This window comes from Schistocerca serialis, chromosome 1 (genome assembly GCF_023864345.2).
Source record: "Schistocerca serialis cubense isolate TAMUIC-IGC-003099 chromosome 1, iqSchSeri2.2, whole genome shotgun sequence".
Lineage (NCBI taxonomy): Eukaryota > Metazoa > Arthropoda > Insecta > Orthoptera > Acrididae > Schistocerca > Schistocerca serialis.
Genome location: NC_064638.1, coordinates 811586395 through 811598928, shown reverse-complemented (window position 1 = coordinate 811598928; position 12534 = coordinate 811586395). Strand labels below are relative to the sequence as shown.

The window sequence follows — 12534 nt, the reverse complement described above, 5'->3', positions numbered from 1 at the left end:
TGATGAAGGAACAAAGTTCCGAAAGCTAGGAATGTAAATTTTCAGTTCTGTTTTATGTGTATCTATCGGCTGTACTGAGCTGAGGTAAGTACTGGCCAGCCCCTCTATCTCTTTGTTAGTATTTGTTTCACATCTTATATGAGATTTTCCATTAATCATTCAAACCCAGAACCTCCCACAGAAGAACCCCAAAAGTGCCCCACTTGTGACAGGATACTTTCCGGGACTGGATCAGACTCTGAATGTGGCTCTCCAGCAGGGATACGACTTCCTCAAATCATGCCCTGAAATGAGATCCATCCTTCATGAAATCCTCCCCACTCCACCAAGAGTGTCTTTCTGCCGTCCACCTAACCTTCGTTACCTCTTAGTTCATCCCTATGAAATCCCCAAACCACCTTCCCTACCCTCTGGCTCCTACCCTTGTAACCGCCCCCGGTGTAAAACCTGTCCCATGCACCCTCCCACCACCACCTACTCCAGTCCTGTAACCCGGAAGGTGTACACGATCAAAGGCAGAGCCACGTGTGAAAGCACCCACGTGATTTACCAACTGACCTGCCTACACTGTGAAGCTTTCTATGTGGGAATGACCAGCAACAAACTGTCCATTCGCATGAATGGACACAGGCAGACAGTGTTTGTTGGTAATGAGGATCACCCTGTGGCTAAACATGCCTTGGTGCACGGCCAGCACATCTTGGCACAGTGTTACACCGTCCGGGTTATCTGGATACTTCCCACTAACACCAACCTGTCAGAACTCCGGAGATGGGAACTTGCCCTTCAGTATATCCTCTCTTCTCGTTACCCGCCAGGCCTCAATCTCCGCTAATTTCAATTTGCCGCCGCTCATACCTCACCCGTCTTTCAACAACATCTTTGCCTCTGTACTTCTGCCTCGACTGACATCTCTGCCCAAACTCTTTGCCTTTACAAATGTCTGCTTGTGTCTGTGTATGTGCGGATGGATATGTGTGTGTGTGCGAGTGTATACCCCTTTTTTCCCCCTAAGGTAAGTCTTTCCGCTCCCGGGATTGGAATGACTCCTTACCCTCTCCCTTAAAACCCACATCCTTTTGTCTTTCCCTCTTTCCTGATGAGGCAACAGTTTGTTGCGAAAGCTTGAATTTCATGTGTATGTTTGTGTTTGTTTGTGTGTCTATCGACCTGCCAGCACTTTTGTCCGGTAAGTCACATCATCTGTGTTTTTAGACAGACTGAAGTATTGTTTTTATACAGAATCAGACCTTCTATTAAAAGTCATCAGTGGGCATTCTTGGGACATTATTACATTTCTGAATTTGATTGATGTTCTTTGTACGGCATGTTGACTTCAGGGCAACTGACATTTCATCTTTAAATGTTAGTGTTTCTTGCAGTAATCCTACTTGTATTTATTCTCCTATACCAATATATCTTACCTCGGAGGTGTCTTCTAATAAAGTTCTGCATTGTGCTTATTATTGTACATATCTATAATCATTATTTGCCTCAACTTAACTATTTAAAATTTTTAGTACTGTATGAGTGGCAGCAAAAACTGGCCCTGGATCATAAGAGGCACCTCCGTTATAAAACAACAAAAGATCACTTCAAGCTACTTAACAAATGTTACAGATACAATGTGCACAATCACTCTCCCTACACTGCTAGTCTCTTTAACATTCATTTTTTTCTTCACTCTCTGCATTGTTAACTTCTCACTCTTCATTATCTTATACTCAAATAGGAGTGGTGGAAATTTGAAATACACAGCTGTTATTCATCCATAAAAATGTAATGTTTATCTGATAAAAGGAAAATTATGTAGAACTAATGCTCAGTTTTATTCAACATCCCACGAAATCACAAAATGTTCCCATTTTCCTGTCATCATTCCTTCATTATCTTGCTAAGGTGAGCTACTTCATTTATGCCTTATAAAGTCTTTTCAGTTGTTATACTACACACTTCTGACAGGGCTCTATTACATACAATAGAATACAAAATTGTGTGGGGCTGTGAAACGAGCAATACAATACCTTTAATTTTGTAGTGCTAAGGAATCCTTTATTGCAATATGTGCAAACATAAGGTCTCGCTTCAGCATGAACCATAGCATGGACCTTCAAGCACCGTTCAGTTTTGTACATTTTTTGACAGACAGGACACTGATAAGGCCTCTTCTCACTGTGAAAGCTGTAGTGACGATTTAAGTGTGATTTTTCAGCAAAGCTGAAACAAAAGAAAAAATAAAACTATAAGAATTTTTCATGGTAGTGAAGTATTTGAGTCCAAAAATGAAATCAACACACTTAAAAAAAAAAAAAAAAAAAATTAGGGATAAATTCATACCACTTTCCACATTTTTCACAGGCGTATGGACGTTCCCCAGTGTGATGCTTCACATGTTGCTGCATGTTTACTTTCTGTGTGAAAGTCTTCCCACAAACATCGCACATGAAACGTCGACCTAATTTATGAACATTTTGATGAGCTGTCAGACCACCTCTAGTGTGTAAGCTAAAATTGAAATACACAAAGTTGAAAGTAATGAATTTACATTCTCACAATTCTCTCTTGTTTATCAAATAGTATGACATTTTCAAGGTCCATCACTGCACTGATTTTATTAGTAACGTTACTCTTTGGGCAACAACGATACATTTCATTTATGTTAAACTGTACATATCACAGTGCATCTTGGTGACAAGACTAGTTGCAAGCACACTGTACAGTCTATAAGACAATACTGTTAGCATGTCATGATAAGCTCTGGTACCTTCGGTTGTGCGTAGCTTGCAGTAGTGGTTATGCGACAAACACTGGTAATAGCGGCAGCATCACATGTAGGGTAACACACTTTTTTCAGTGTACTTGTTTCCTTCTTATTGTAATGATTTTACTTATACATTTCTGATTTTTTGTGATTGAATACAATTACCACATATTATTTGATATATACATTGTAACACTTACTCTTATACTATTATGCTACATTGAGCTGCTTTTGCCACGACTACAGAAATAACAACAAATCTGCATAGTTACATGGTCGCCACATAGCAGCATTTCTCCGAAATTCCGCTGAAGTAGTTGGGGTTCACATCTCCTCAATACCATTTTTTTCACTGTATTGTTTAATGGAGGGTTGCAAGTGGAACATAAATTTACCTGAGGTATGCTGAACATGATAACACAATGTGCCACAGACAGGTATGTGACAAATGATCATTTACTGTCAGGATGTCCCAGCATACACAGGCTACAAGACATAGTGTTCTGGCACTCATCCAGAATGGTGGTTTCAGTGAACATAAACCAGCAGCTAGGTGTGGTTTTGAACTTTACTTTGCCCAGAAGGGGATAAAGTGATGCCACAAGAGAGGGGTAATTGGCTGGATTTATGCAATGGCTTCAGCAAGGAGCTGACACCTCAGAAAAACAGTGTTTAAGTAGGCACCTGTATGGAATGTCTGTTTCTAAATACCGACAAACTAAAAAATGAGATCAATTTCCCTGGATAATCAAATCATTCACAACTGCTTACAGGACGCTGGGCTTAGAGCCCGCAGGGTTGCAAATAAAGTAGCCCTCTCTGATGGTCACAAACATTATAGCGTTGCATTTGCTGAACTGAATGTAGACTGTGCCTGGCATCACTTCATCTTTTCAGATGAGCACTATTTAGCTCAGTGAATGATGTTCCTGTGATGGTCTGCAGGCCTTGGAGAACACACTATGATCCACCAATACAAGGTGCAACATTCATATGTTGGCCACATCACAGTCTCTTGTTTGGGGTGGATGTACAAGCCTCATTCCATATGAGAAACTTCCCTAGTCTCACATTACTCCTCTTTATATTACAACATTTGGTATAACTGTATGTTTGTTAATTGGAAGTCTACATGAAGTCATTGCACTTCAAATTTTATTTATGGAATTCATGCTAATTAACACTTAACATCTATTTCCTCATTCTGTTTGCAACTTCTATGAACAGTTTTATGCATACAGACATAACTTCATCTTCAGCAACTTAATTTGGACCTGACTGTCTTCAAAATTGAGGATGATAGTGAATTTTAGTGTTCCCAAATAAATATGGGAAAGGATCACTGTTGAGTTTGGCACTTACATTTGAGTACATAAAAAGTATATTAGATTCTTTCAGGCTAAAGAAATAAATAAGTATTCAATTAGTTACTTACTACATTTGAAATATGAGCTTTGTAAAAGATAAAAATTTTTGTAGAAGTAAATCAGATTGGTCTAAAATCACTTACTCCTCAAAATAACAATATTATCTCATGCCTATAAAACAAATGCCCTTAAAATAACTTGGGTGAACTTTGTGATACAGATTTGTTAGTTCAAGCTACAGTAGTTCTCTAAAAGATGACAAATAAAAGGCACCAGTGTTGCACTCATCAAGAGAAGCTCATCCAGAAAGGCCATTGACACCTACCATAATGGGGACAAAAAAAAAAATATTGGCTGAATGGGAGAACCAAACTGGGATTCAACAAGTGACACCCAGGAACTCTGACTGTGAACTACTTACACAGTGATGCTAACGCCTGTTTTGGAATGCATCTAATGCCGCTGGTCAAATCACTACATATTTTGTGATCACTGTTTACGTCCTATATGTCCATGTATAATGTTTAACTGGTATTAATTTCCTATGTTCTATATAATACATCTCACTTGTATGGTGATGTCACTATAACCCAATATGGGCATTAATAGGACAAAAGTGTTCACACAATTTGTGATGTCGGTGTACATGCTGAGAATGCCGACATAGAATTTGGCCATTTCCCATGCGAACAGTTTTGCTTTGTTGACTGTACATACTTGTATGCCTTCCAATGAAAGCCATAATCATTGACTTATATAAAAATCATGATAATTTCAATCTACATTTCATAAGTTCATTCATTATCTATACAATTCAAGAAACACAAACAACAGCTTGATCATACTAATTTTCACAATGTAAAGAATATGTTTCTGTTTCCCATTGAGAAAAATTGCAGAGGAGAAAAAGGGGGGAGGAGAGGAGGTAGGGGAGATGTAGAGATGAGAGAGTAGGAGGGATGTAACAAAAATACATTCCTTGGTACAAAGCAAAATTAAATTTTCAAAAATAAGATGTCTTACATTTTACCACAGTCAGTGCAGGGGTACTCCATCTTTTCATCACTTTTATGTTTTTTGAGATGGATATTGAGACCTGGTCTTGTAACAAAACCTTTACCACATTCTTCACAGATAAATGGTTTTACTGTTGTGTGCTTTGCCAACACATGGACACGTAACATACTTCTTAAACTGAAGCCTTTCTGGCAGTAATCACACCTGCAAGGAATTGTAAGTTCATAAAGCCATACATAAATGAACTAAAAAAGAAACAAAAATCTAAAAAAAATGTACTTTTTTCATAATCTATTTCAAATTGCTTCCAGTATGATCTTGGTCTTTCAACGTCATTGTCACCGCCATCTTCATCATCATCATCATAATGTGGGTACTACGTAACTCATGTTGTGTAGACAGAAGCTGGAAGTATCAACAAGTCCTATCATAGTCAGTTGTACACAGGGAGAAACATAAATAGTAATGGGCAAATGATAACCTAGAACAGGATAGTCTAACTCTTTTGCCTACTGCCCACTATTGTACCTCTGTTAGCAGCAAAATTTTCTAACCACCCATTAGTTCCAGAATAACTATTATTTTTAAAATAGGAAAGTAACTTAAAATTATAAAATTTTTATAGCAGAATTGCAGTATGTTAAAGCATATAACAACAATTACTTAGCAAATACTTTATCAAAATTTTATGAAAGCCTAATGAATGTATCTTTAACTTCCCAATTGCCCATTGCCCACCATGAAAACTGGAATTTCTATTAGTGGGTGATAAGACCAGGTTGACTACCACTGATCTAGAAGCCACTCAGTTGCCTTTACTGCTGTAACTGACACTGAAATCATACTAGCAATGACAAACTTTGACTCACTGATTGACATTATACACACAAATAATGGTCAATATACTGTTACACCACTCTTTCTTTTTGTGAAAATATATGACACTAGCAAATGATCTGTCACAGAAAACTGTTCTATTTATTCACAAAACACACCATCAGTATAAAACCCAGCATCTCAGCAGCCACTTACACAAATAAGTCACTGCTGCAAGTAATTCTAACCTCTGAATTTGGTCACTAATCCTTCAACAGCTCTTGCAATTTTACATCCTACCAAGTATGGCTCTGTGGTTGCAGTTTATACCAATTCCTCTGTTTTACCAGATAAAATGACAATATGTCACTGGCTATGAGTTCACACAAGTTATGACAATATGTCACTGGCTATGAGTTCACACAAGTTATTACAAAACGTGACAATGAATATTACGAATGACAAACACTCAAAGTGAATTTTACTTATCCCCCCCCCCCCCCCCCCCCACACCATTAAACAGTATAAATAAAGACCAAAGTTCTGTTTTACTGTACCTGAAATTGAACTGATCACTTTTCTCCCTATTCTTCTAAATATAATTCCACCTGACAATTTTTAGTCATGAAATATCTTATCTGCATGATAAACATAATTAAACATTTCTGTACAATCAAATGTATGGGGCAGCTATTGTACAATTTGGAAACATGAGCTTGGTGCTTTTCTACATATCAAAAATAAGGCTCCCATTTAATACATAGGATGATTATAATTAAAGTTCCAGTTTTAAAACACAGTAAGAAATAAACCTCTGCTCAGCATGACACCAAATTTGAACAGAATATTACCAAAGAGGGGGGTAAATATTATGGAAACAAAAAGAAGTTTAACAAAAATGTTACCACTTTTAGTGGCAGAATATGAAAAAAAAAAAGAAGAGGTTGTGGGATACACAGCTGAGCCTCAGTTTGCATCTGAGACACTTGGCATCCATGTTTCAATGTACAAAAGCATTCTGTTGGTAAAGCTCTTTTACAAGAATGGTGACTGTGCACCAGCAACTCTGCGGAAGTCCTGGACACTCAGTGGTATGAAAAAAGGTGTTGTTCCAATACCTGCCAAAAGTACAGAGAAAGTGGTATGGAATTTGAAAAGACAGTTTCTTTTGAAGTGCAGTGTGGCAGAGGGAGGAAAACAATTGATCTTACATCAGTAGAAGACATGGCCACAACACTGCAGGAAGTGTCACATGATAGTGTGCAAGCATGCAGTGCACAGGGAATTAATGGAAAATCTGCTCACACATTAACAATACCACTTCATTCTGCAAAGGTAACTGTGTGGCATGGGTTGATGGCATCATTTATTGTAGGGCCAGATTTTTTTAAACGAAATGGATCTTGGAGGTCCTGTTACCTGTACCATCACTGGTATATGCTCTGAGAGTCTTTTGAACACCATCATTCCAACCCTTCAGCAGTGTGGATAGGATCATTTTTACGCAGGACGGCACACCTCCGCACATTGCACAGCCAGTTAAGCAGCTTCTGTGGAAACATATTTGGAAATGCTAGAATTATCAGCCATCATTTCCCTACAGCCTGGCACACTTTGCTGCACGTAAAAGCTAAGTACATTTTGATGGACATTATTTCACTAAATGGTTTTTCTTGCTTCTCATGTGTTGCCTAGTTATTCTGTTGTAGATAGATTGTCCTGTAACATAACTGTGCCAAGCATGCAGGTAAGCCACTTTCCTGCAGCCACAGAATTCTGTAGCTGGAGGTTCGTTTCCCGCTACCTTTATTTTGGGAACATGATGAATACAATAATTTCTCACCTGTATCTTCCTTCTGTAACATGCCTGTAGCAATGTGATCTGAATGTTGAATATTTCTCCATCATTTTATTACAGTATGAGCAAGTGTATACAGGTTTCTTCTCATAGGAATTAATGTAATGTTTATCAAACTGTGATTTGAAAGGAAATATCTGGTCACACTGGTTGCACTTTATGCCCCAATGTGTTTTCCATTCTTCTTTATCATTCTGTTCTTCATTATCATCTTCATCAGCACAAAAATCATCTCCGTTAACATTACCATTCATACCTGTAAGATATCACATTCCAACTTTACCATTATGCATATTTTGGTGAATGGAAAGTAAATGTTATACTGATTTTACTCTGAATATCAGCATAAAAGATATTTTATTTATTATAAAATTTATTGAGTTGCATGCAAACAGTTACAGCAATATCTAGACCTGAGGAAAGACTTCAGATGGAAGTGCAGAAGTAATTGCCAATTTTGCAATTTAATAAACTGTGAGACACACCTGCTGGCAAGTACATTTCACATTTTTAAGGTGAAATGTTTAGTACTGCTGAAAGATACACATAAAAGTACATGTGACAACACTATCCAAACTTTCAGAACTACATTCTAACATGTGGGTCCCTCTCATCTGGTTTGATACAATTAATGTGCGAATTTTATTACCAAACATGTAAAATTTGATTGATAACATAAACACTGATTCCCACCCATTAAAAACACTTCATCTTTTATTGGATTTTCACTCTCTTTCTGGTTTATAGTTGTGTCATACGTGAATCACTTCATGTGAAATCAACTAATGGCTCTGGTTCATGCCATATCAAATATTGTTATTCTTCTGTACATTGATAAGAGAAGTTGCTTACATGAAAAATTTCAAATTAAGATTTGTTTTGGACCAAACATTTTTGCATTATTAATTCTTGATGTTTCCAAAATTGTACGATATTTTGTCAGATTGTGAAACCTTAAAATAGCCATAGCTCAGAAATTTATTAGCTTACAGACCTAAAATTTGCACTATTTTATTCAGTTTCTCTTAAGCTTTAAAAATATGTGTTACTTCACTATATTCATAAAAATGCTGAATTTTCTTAAACAATTTTTTTTTACATCTTAAAATTTCAAAACCTTATCTTTTTTCTGTTGGGGGAAAAATTAAGTCATACACTATTTCGTAATGCATGTGCCAAATTTCACAATGGTATTCAAGTGGGAACATATTAAGATAAATTCTATTTTGATGATAAGCGCAGCATTCAGTATGTAGTCTGTAGGATTTTGGACTTATTTCTAGACTTTACATTGTGAACGCCAAATAATCCTGTCAAACCACTGAGATTTTTTACTTGGTGATTAATAATTTATCGCATTATAAGAGTTATCATTTTAAATTCAGATTCGGTTTTCCAATGTTAACTGTAAAATATTTTAACACATGCCATAACAACATATGCTCAATAAAGATTATAAACAATTTATTTAATTCTATCTTTATTTTACAATAACATTAACATTAATTAAACATTGGAGATGATGTTCCTGTTTAACTGTGTGTTATTTGAGTGCCTTGATGTGAGAAACTTTCTACTTGCCTCAAAAAGATAAATATTATGGTGAACCAAATACAATCTTATTAGAGTCTAAAATTATACATTACAGCCTTCTTTTAAATGACGTAACCTAGTCCACACAGGCAATAATGACATATTATGATACTATAACATATCTGTCTTCAATGTAATCTATGAGAGTTTTATAATCTCTCTATCTCATGTATGTACTTTCGGTGGCTGTTGTGGGGTATAATTTACAATCTGATTAGCTAATTTATCTAGTCTTCTTGGGTATGAAAAAGGAATTGGCCAACAAGGATGCATAAATAAAAAGTTTATTTATCCTTTTTCGTATTCTGATAGCACCCCCATTGACTATTTGTTGTTAAAAACAGAAGTGACAAATCCTATAATCTGTCCAAATGCCATGCCATCTAAATATGGTCCCACTTGAATTTTATGAACATCAAAATTGTTAAAATCAGAAACAATTTATGATTTAATTTTGGTGTTGCTGATTGGAATAAATGCATTGTATTTCTGCCTCTTTATGACTGCTATGGTTTCATAAAATCTTTGTCAAGCTCTTTTCTTCTGTTGCATGCTCATAATATGACATGCAGAAAAAAGTGACTGATGATATACTTGTTTTACCCCACTTCAACAACTGGAAGAGAGTTAATATTTGATTATTCATAGGATTTTGCAAACTAGCTTTGACTGCAAGCCTTTTTACTGTGCCACCAAAACCATTGCACTCTCCCTTTAAATGTGAAGTAGCATAAAAAGGCCACTGTGCCTCAATTTCTTCAAAATCTACAAGACAATAACAAAAGTTAGAAAAGTTTTTTTTATGATTACATTGTGCTGCTGAGATATCACTGTTCAAAACAAAAAATTATTTTCAAATTGGGAAGGAAATAAAGTTTCATAAACTCTGTAAGCTTTTTAAACATTTTTGTAAGGCATGGTTTACTACATTGTTAAAATGATAAATTGAATATTCTTAACTAGTGCACAACAATTTCATTCAAACTTTAACTTTATGAACCAGTCTGCAAACCATGTGCAGCTGTGGTGCAGTGGACAAACCAAATGAAGTAAGATACAATTTATTTCAGGAGCTTCCCATTGCAATACCATCATGAAATTTGGCAAAGACATTAACATGAGTGACATTTTTTTCAATAAAACGAAGTTCTGACTTTTAAAAAAATCTGTGAAAATTTAGCAGATTCATGACTACAATCAAATAGATCTTATTTTCAAAGTTTGTGAGAAACTGATAAAAATGGTTCTAACTTCAGATCAGTAAGTCAAACAGTTTGTGAGATATGGCAATTACAAAGTTTTCAAGCAAGACAAACATCAAACACTTTGTAAACTTCAAGAATTAATGTCTTAAAAATTAAATGTCCAAAAGTTTTGGATTTTATCTTATTTTGATAGATACAAAAAAATTACCAAATTGAAAATCATCAAGGTTCATTTTTTTAATTGATTGATTTCACACAGAATGACGCAAATAAATATGGCACACCTTGAAACATACCGTTTACTTCAGACTCATCTGCTGCAGTTAGCCTTTCATCACTAAACTTTTCATTCATGTCTTCATGCTTTTCCTCCTCACACTCTTTCTTTTCTCCTTCTCCAACTGAGTCCTCATCACTATCACCATTACCATCATCACGATCACCATCGCCATCATCTTGGTGATCATCACCACCCTCATTGTCATCATCATCATCATCACCATCATCATCCCCACTTGAACTGTGAGGTTTTATATGTTGTACAGTGCGTCTTCTTGGAATGTTCTGGGACTTAGAAGACAGGTGGGCTTTCCTTGGTTGTGGAAGTTTTCGGCGTCTCTGAGGAGATTGATGGCTCTGGCTAGAGGTACTGACATCTCTGTCACTGGTGTTGTGATTGTATTCTAGAACTGTCTTGGATTCTGTAACAGAAATATATACAATTAAATTACATATGGATAAGAGTATAAATGTCACACTACAAATTCTAAGCTTTGTGGATCAACCCCTTCAGTTTAATGTTTGGAAATGATTTGCATACAGTAATGCACCTTTACACTGATGTCTGTTTTTCTGTACCCTCTTCATAGAGGTTTTTCCAGGAATTCCAGATTCTTATTAAGAATTCCTGCTGGCATAATGTAGTGTTTTAAACATAACTGAGATATATGGAGTTGAAAGATGAATATTGTTATTGTTATTATTATTATTATTATTATGTACCATATGTTTTAGGCATCATCTCCAAGGTTGGTTTGATGCAGTTCTTCATTCCTGTCACTTTCCAGCACCTGTCTCCATTCTTCTCCATCCCACACCAATGACTATGTCTTATACATTTTTATCCAAAACTCGCCCTGTTATTCTTTTCTTATACCATCCCTTCAACTACACTTTCCCGAAACAACCCAAACTGTATTATCTGCCCAACCATGCTTCCTCCTTATAAGCTTGGTAGGAAAGTCTCTGGTGGAATATAAAGAATTTAAGGAGTAAAGGTTACAACTCACCGAATAGTTGAGACACAGGATCATCAATAGGCATATAAACAAGACAGAGAACTTTCAAACAATGGAAAATCCACGATGGAATATTGGCAATATTATGAAAAGGATAGATCGCTACCCACCATATAGACATTGAGTGACAGAGTGGCACAACAATGAACCGCCTATACATTTAACCTTTCGGCCAAAAGATCTTCTCTTCAAGTAGAAAAACACACACACACACACACACACACACACACACACACACACACACACGACATGGTCTCTGCCCACTGAGGCCAGACTGCACACAGCAACTGCGCCTCGTGGTATAAGTAGTAATCTGTGGGTGGTGGGGTTAAGGAAGTGGCTGGGTTGGGAAGGGGAGAGGGATAGCAATGTAGGGTGGGGGAAGGGTGTAGTGCTGCTCGTGGGGGCACGCATGAAGATGGTGGGGACATGGTGGGACTGCTATGTGCAGTCAGGATATTTGAATGGGGGGGGGGAGGGGGGGGGAAGGAAGAGAAGTAGAGTAGTGGGTGTGATGGGAGAGTTCCCACCTTAGCAATTCAGAAAACCTGATGGTGGGAAAGATACAGATGGTACAGGTCAGAACCCTGGTGGAGAATGTGATTCAGTTGCTCCAGTT

The 12534-nt window shown here is 36.8% G+C and overlaps 1 protein-coding gene across 1 annotated transcript in view; it reads right to left on the bottom strand.

The window, feature by feature from the left end:
* The window catches only part of LOC126484199 (zinc finger and SCAN domain-containing protein 12-like), a 65753-nt gene that overhangs the window by 36784 nt on the left and 16435 nt on the right, over positions 1 to 12534 (bottom strand). The window contains exons 4-8 of the mRNA XM_050107615.1: positions 10914 to 11318; positions 7805 to 8075; positions 5152 to 5349; positions 2338 to 2505; positions 2025 to 2217 (exon numbers count right to left, since the gene is read on the bottom strand). Of these exons, the coding sequence (XP_049963572.1) occupies positions 2025 to 2217; positions 2338 to 2505; positions 5152 to 5349; positions 7805 to 8075; positions 10914 to 11318 (1235 nt within the window). The remainder of the gene's footprint in view (positions 1 to 2024; positions 2218 to 2337; positions 2506 to 5151; positions 5350 to 7804; positions 8076 to 10913; positions 11319 to 12534) is intronic.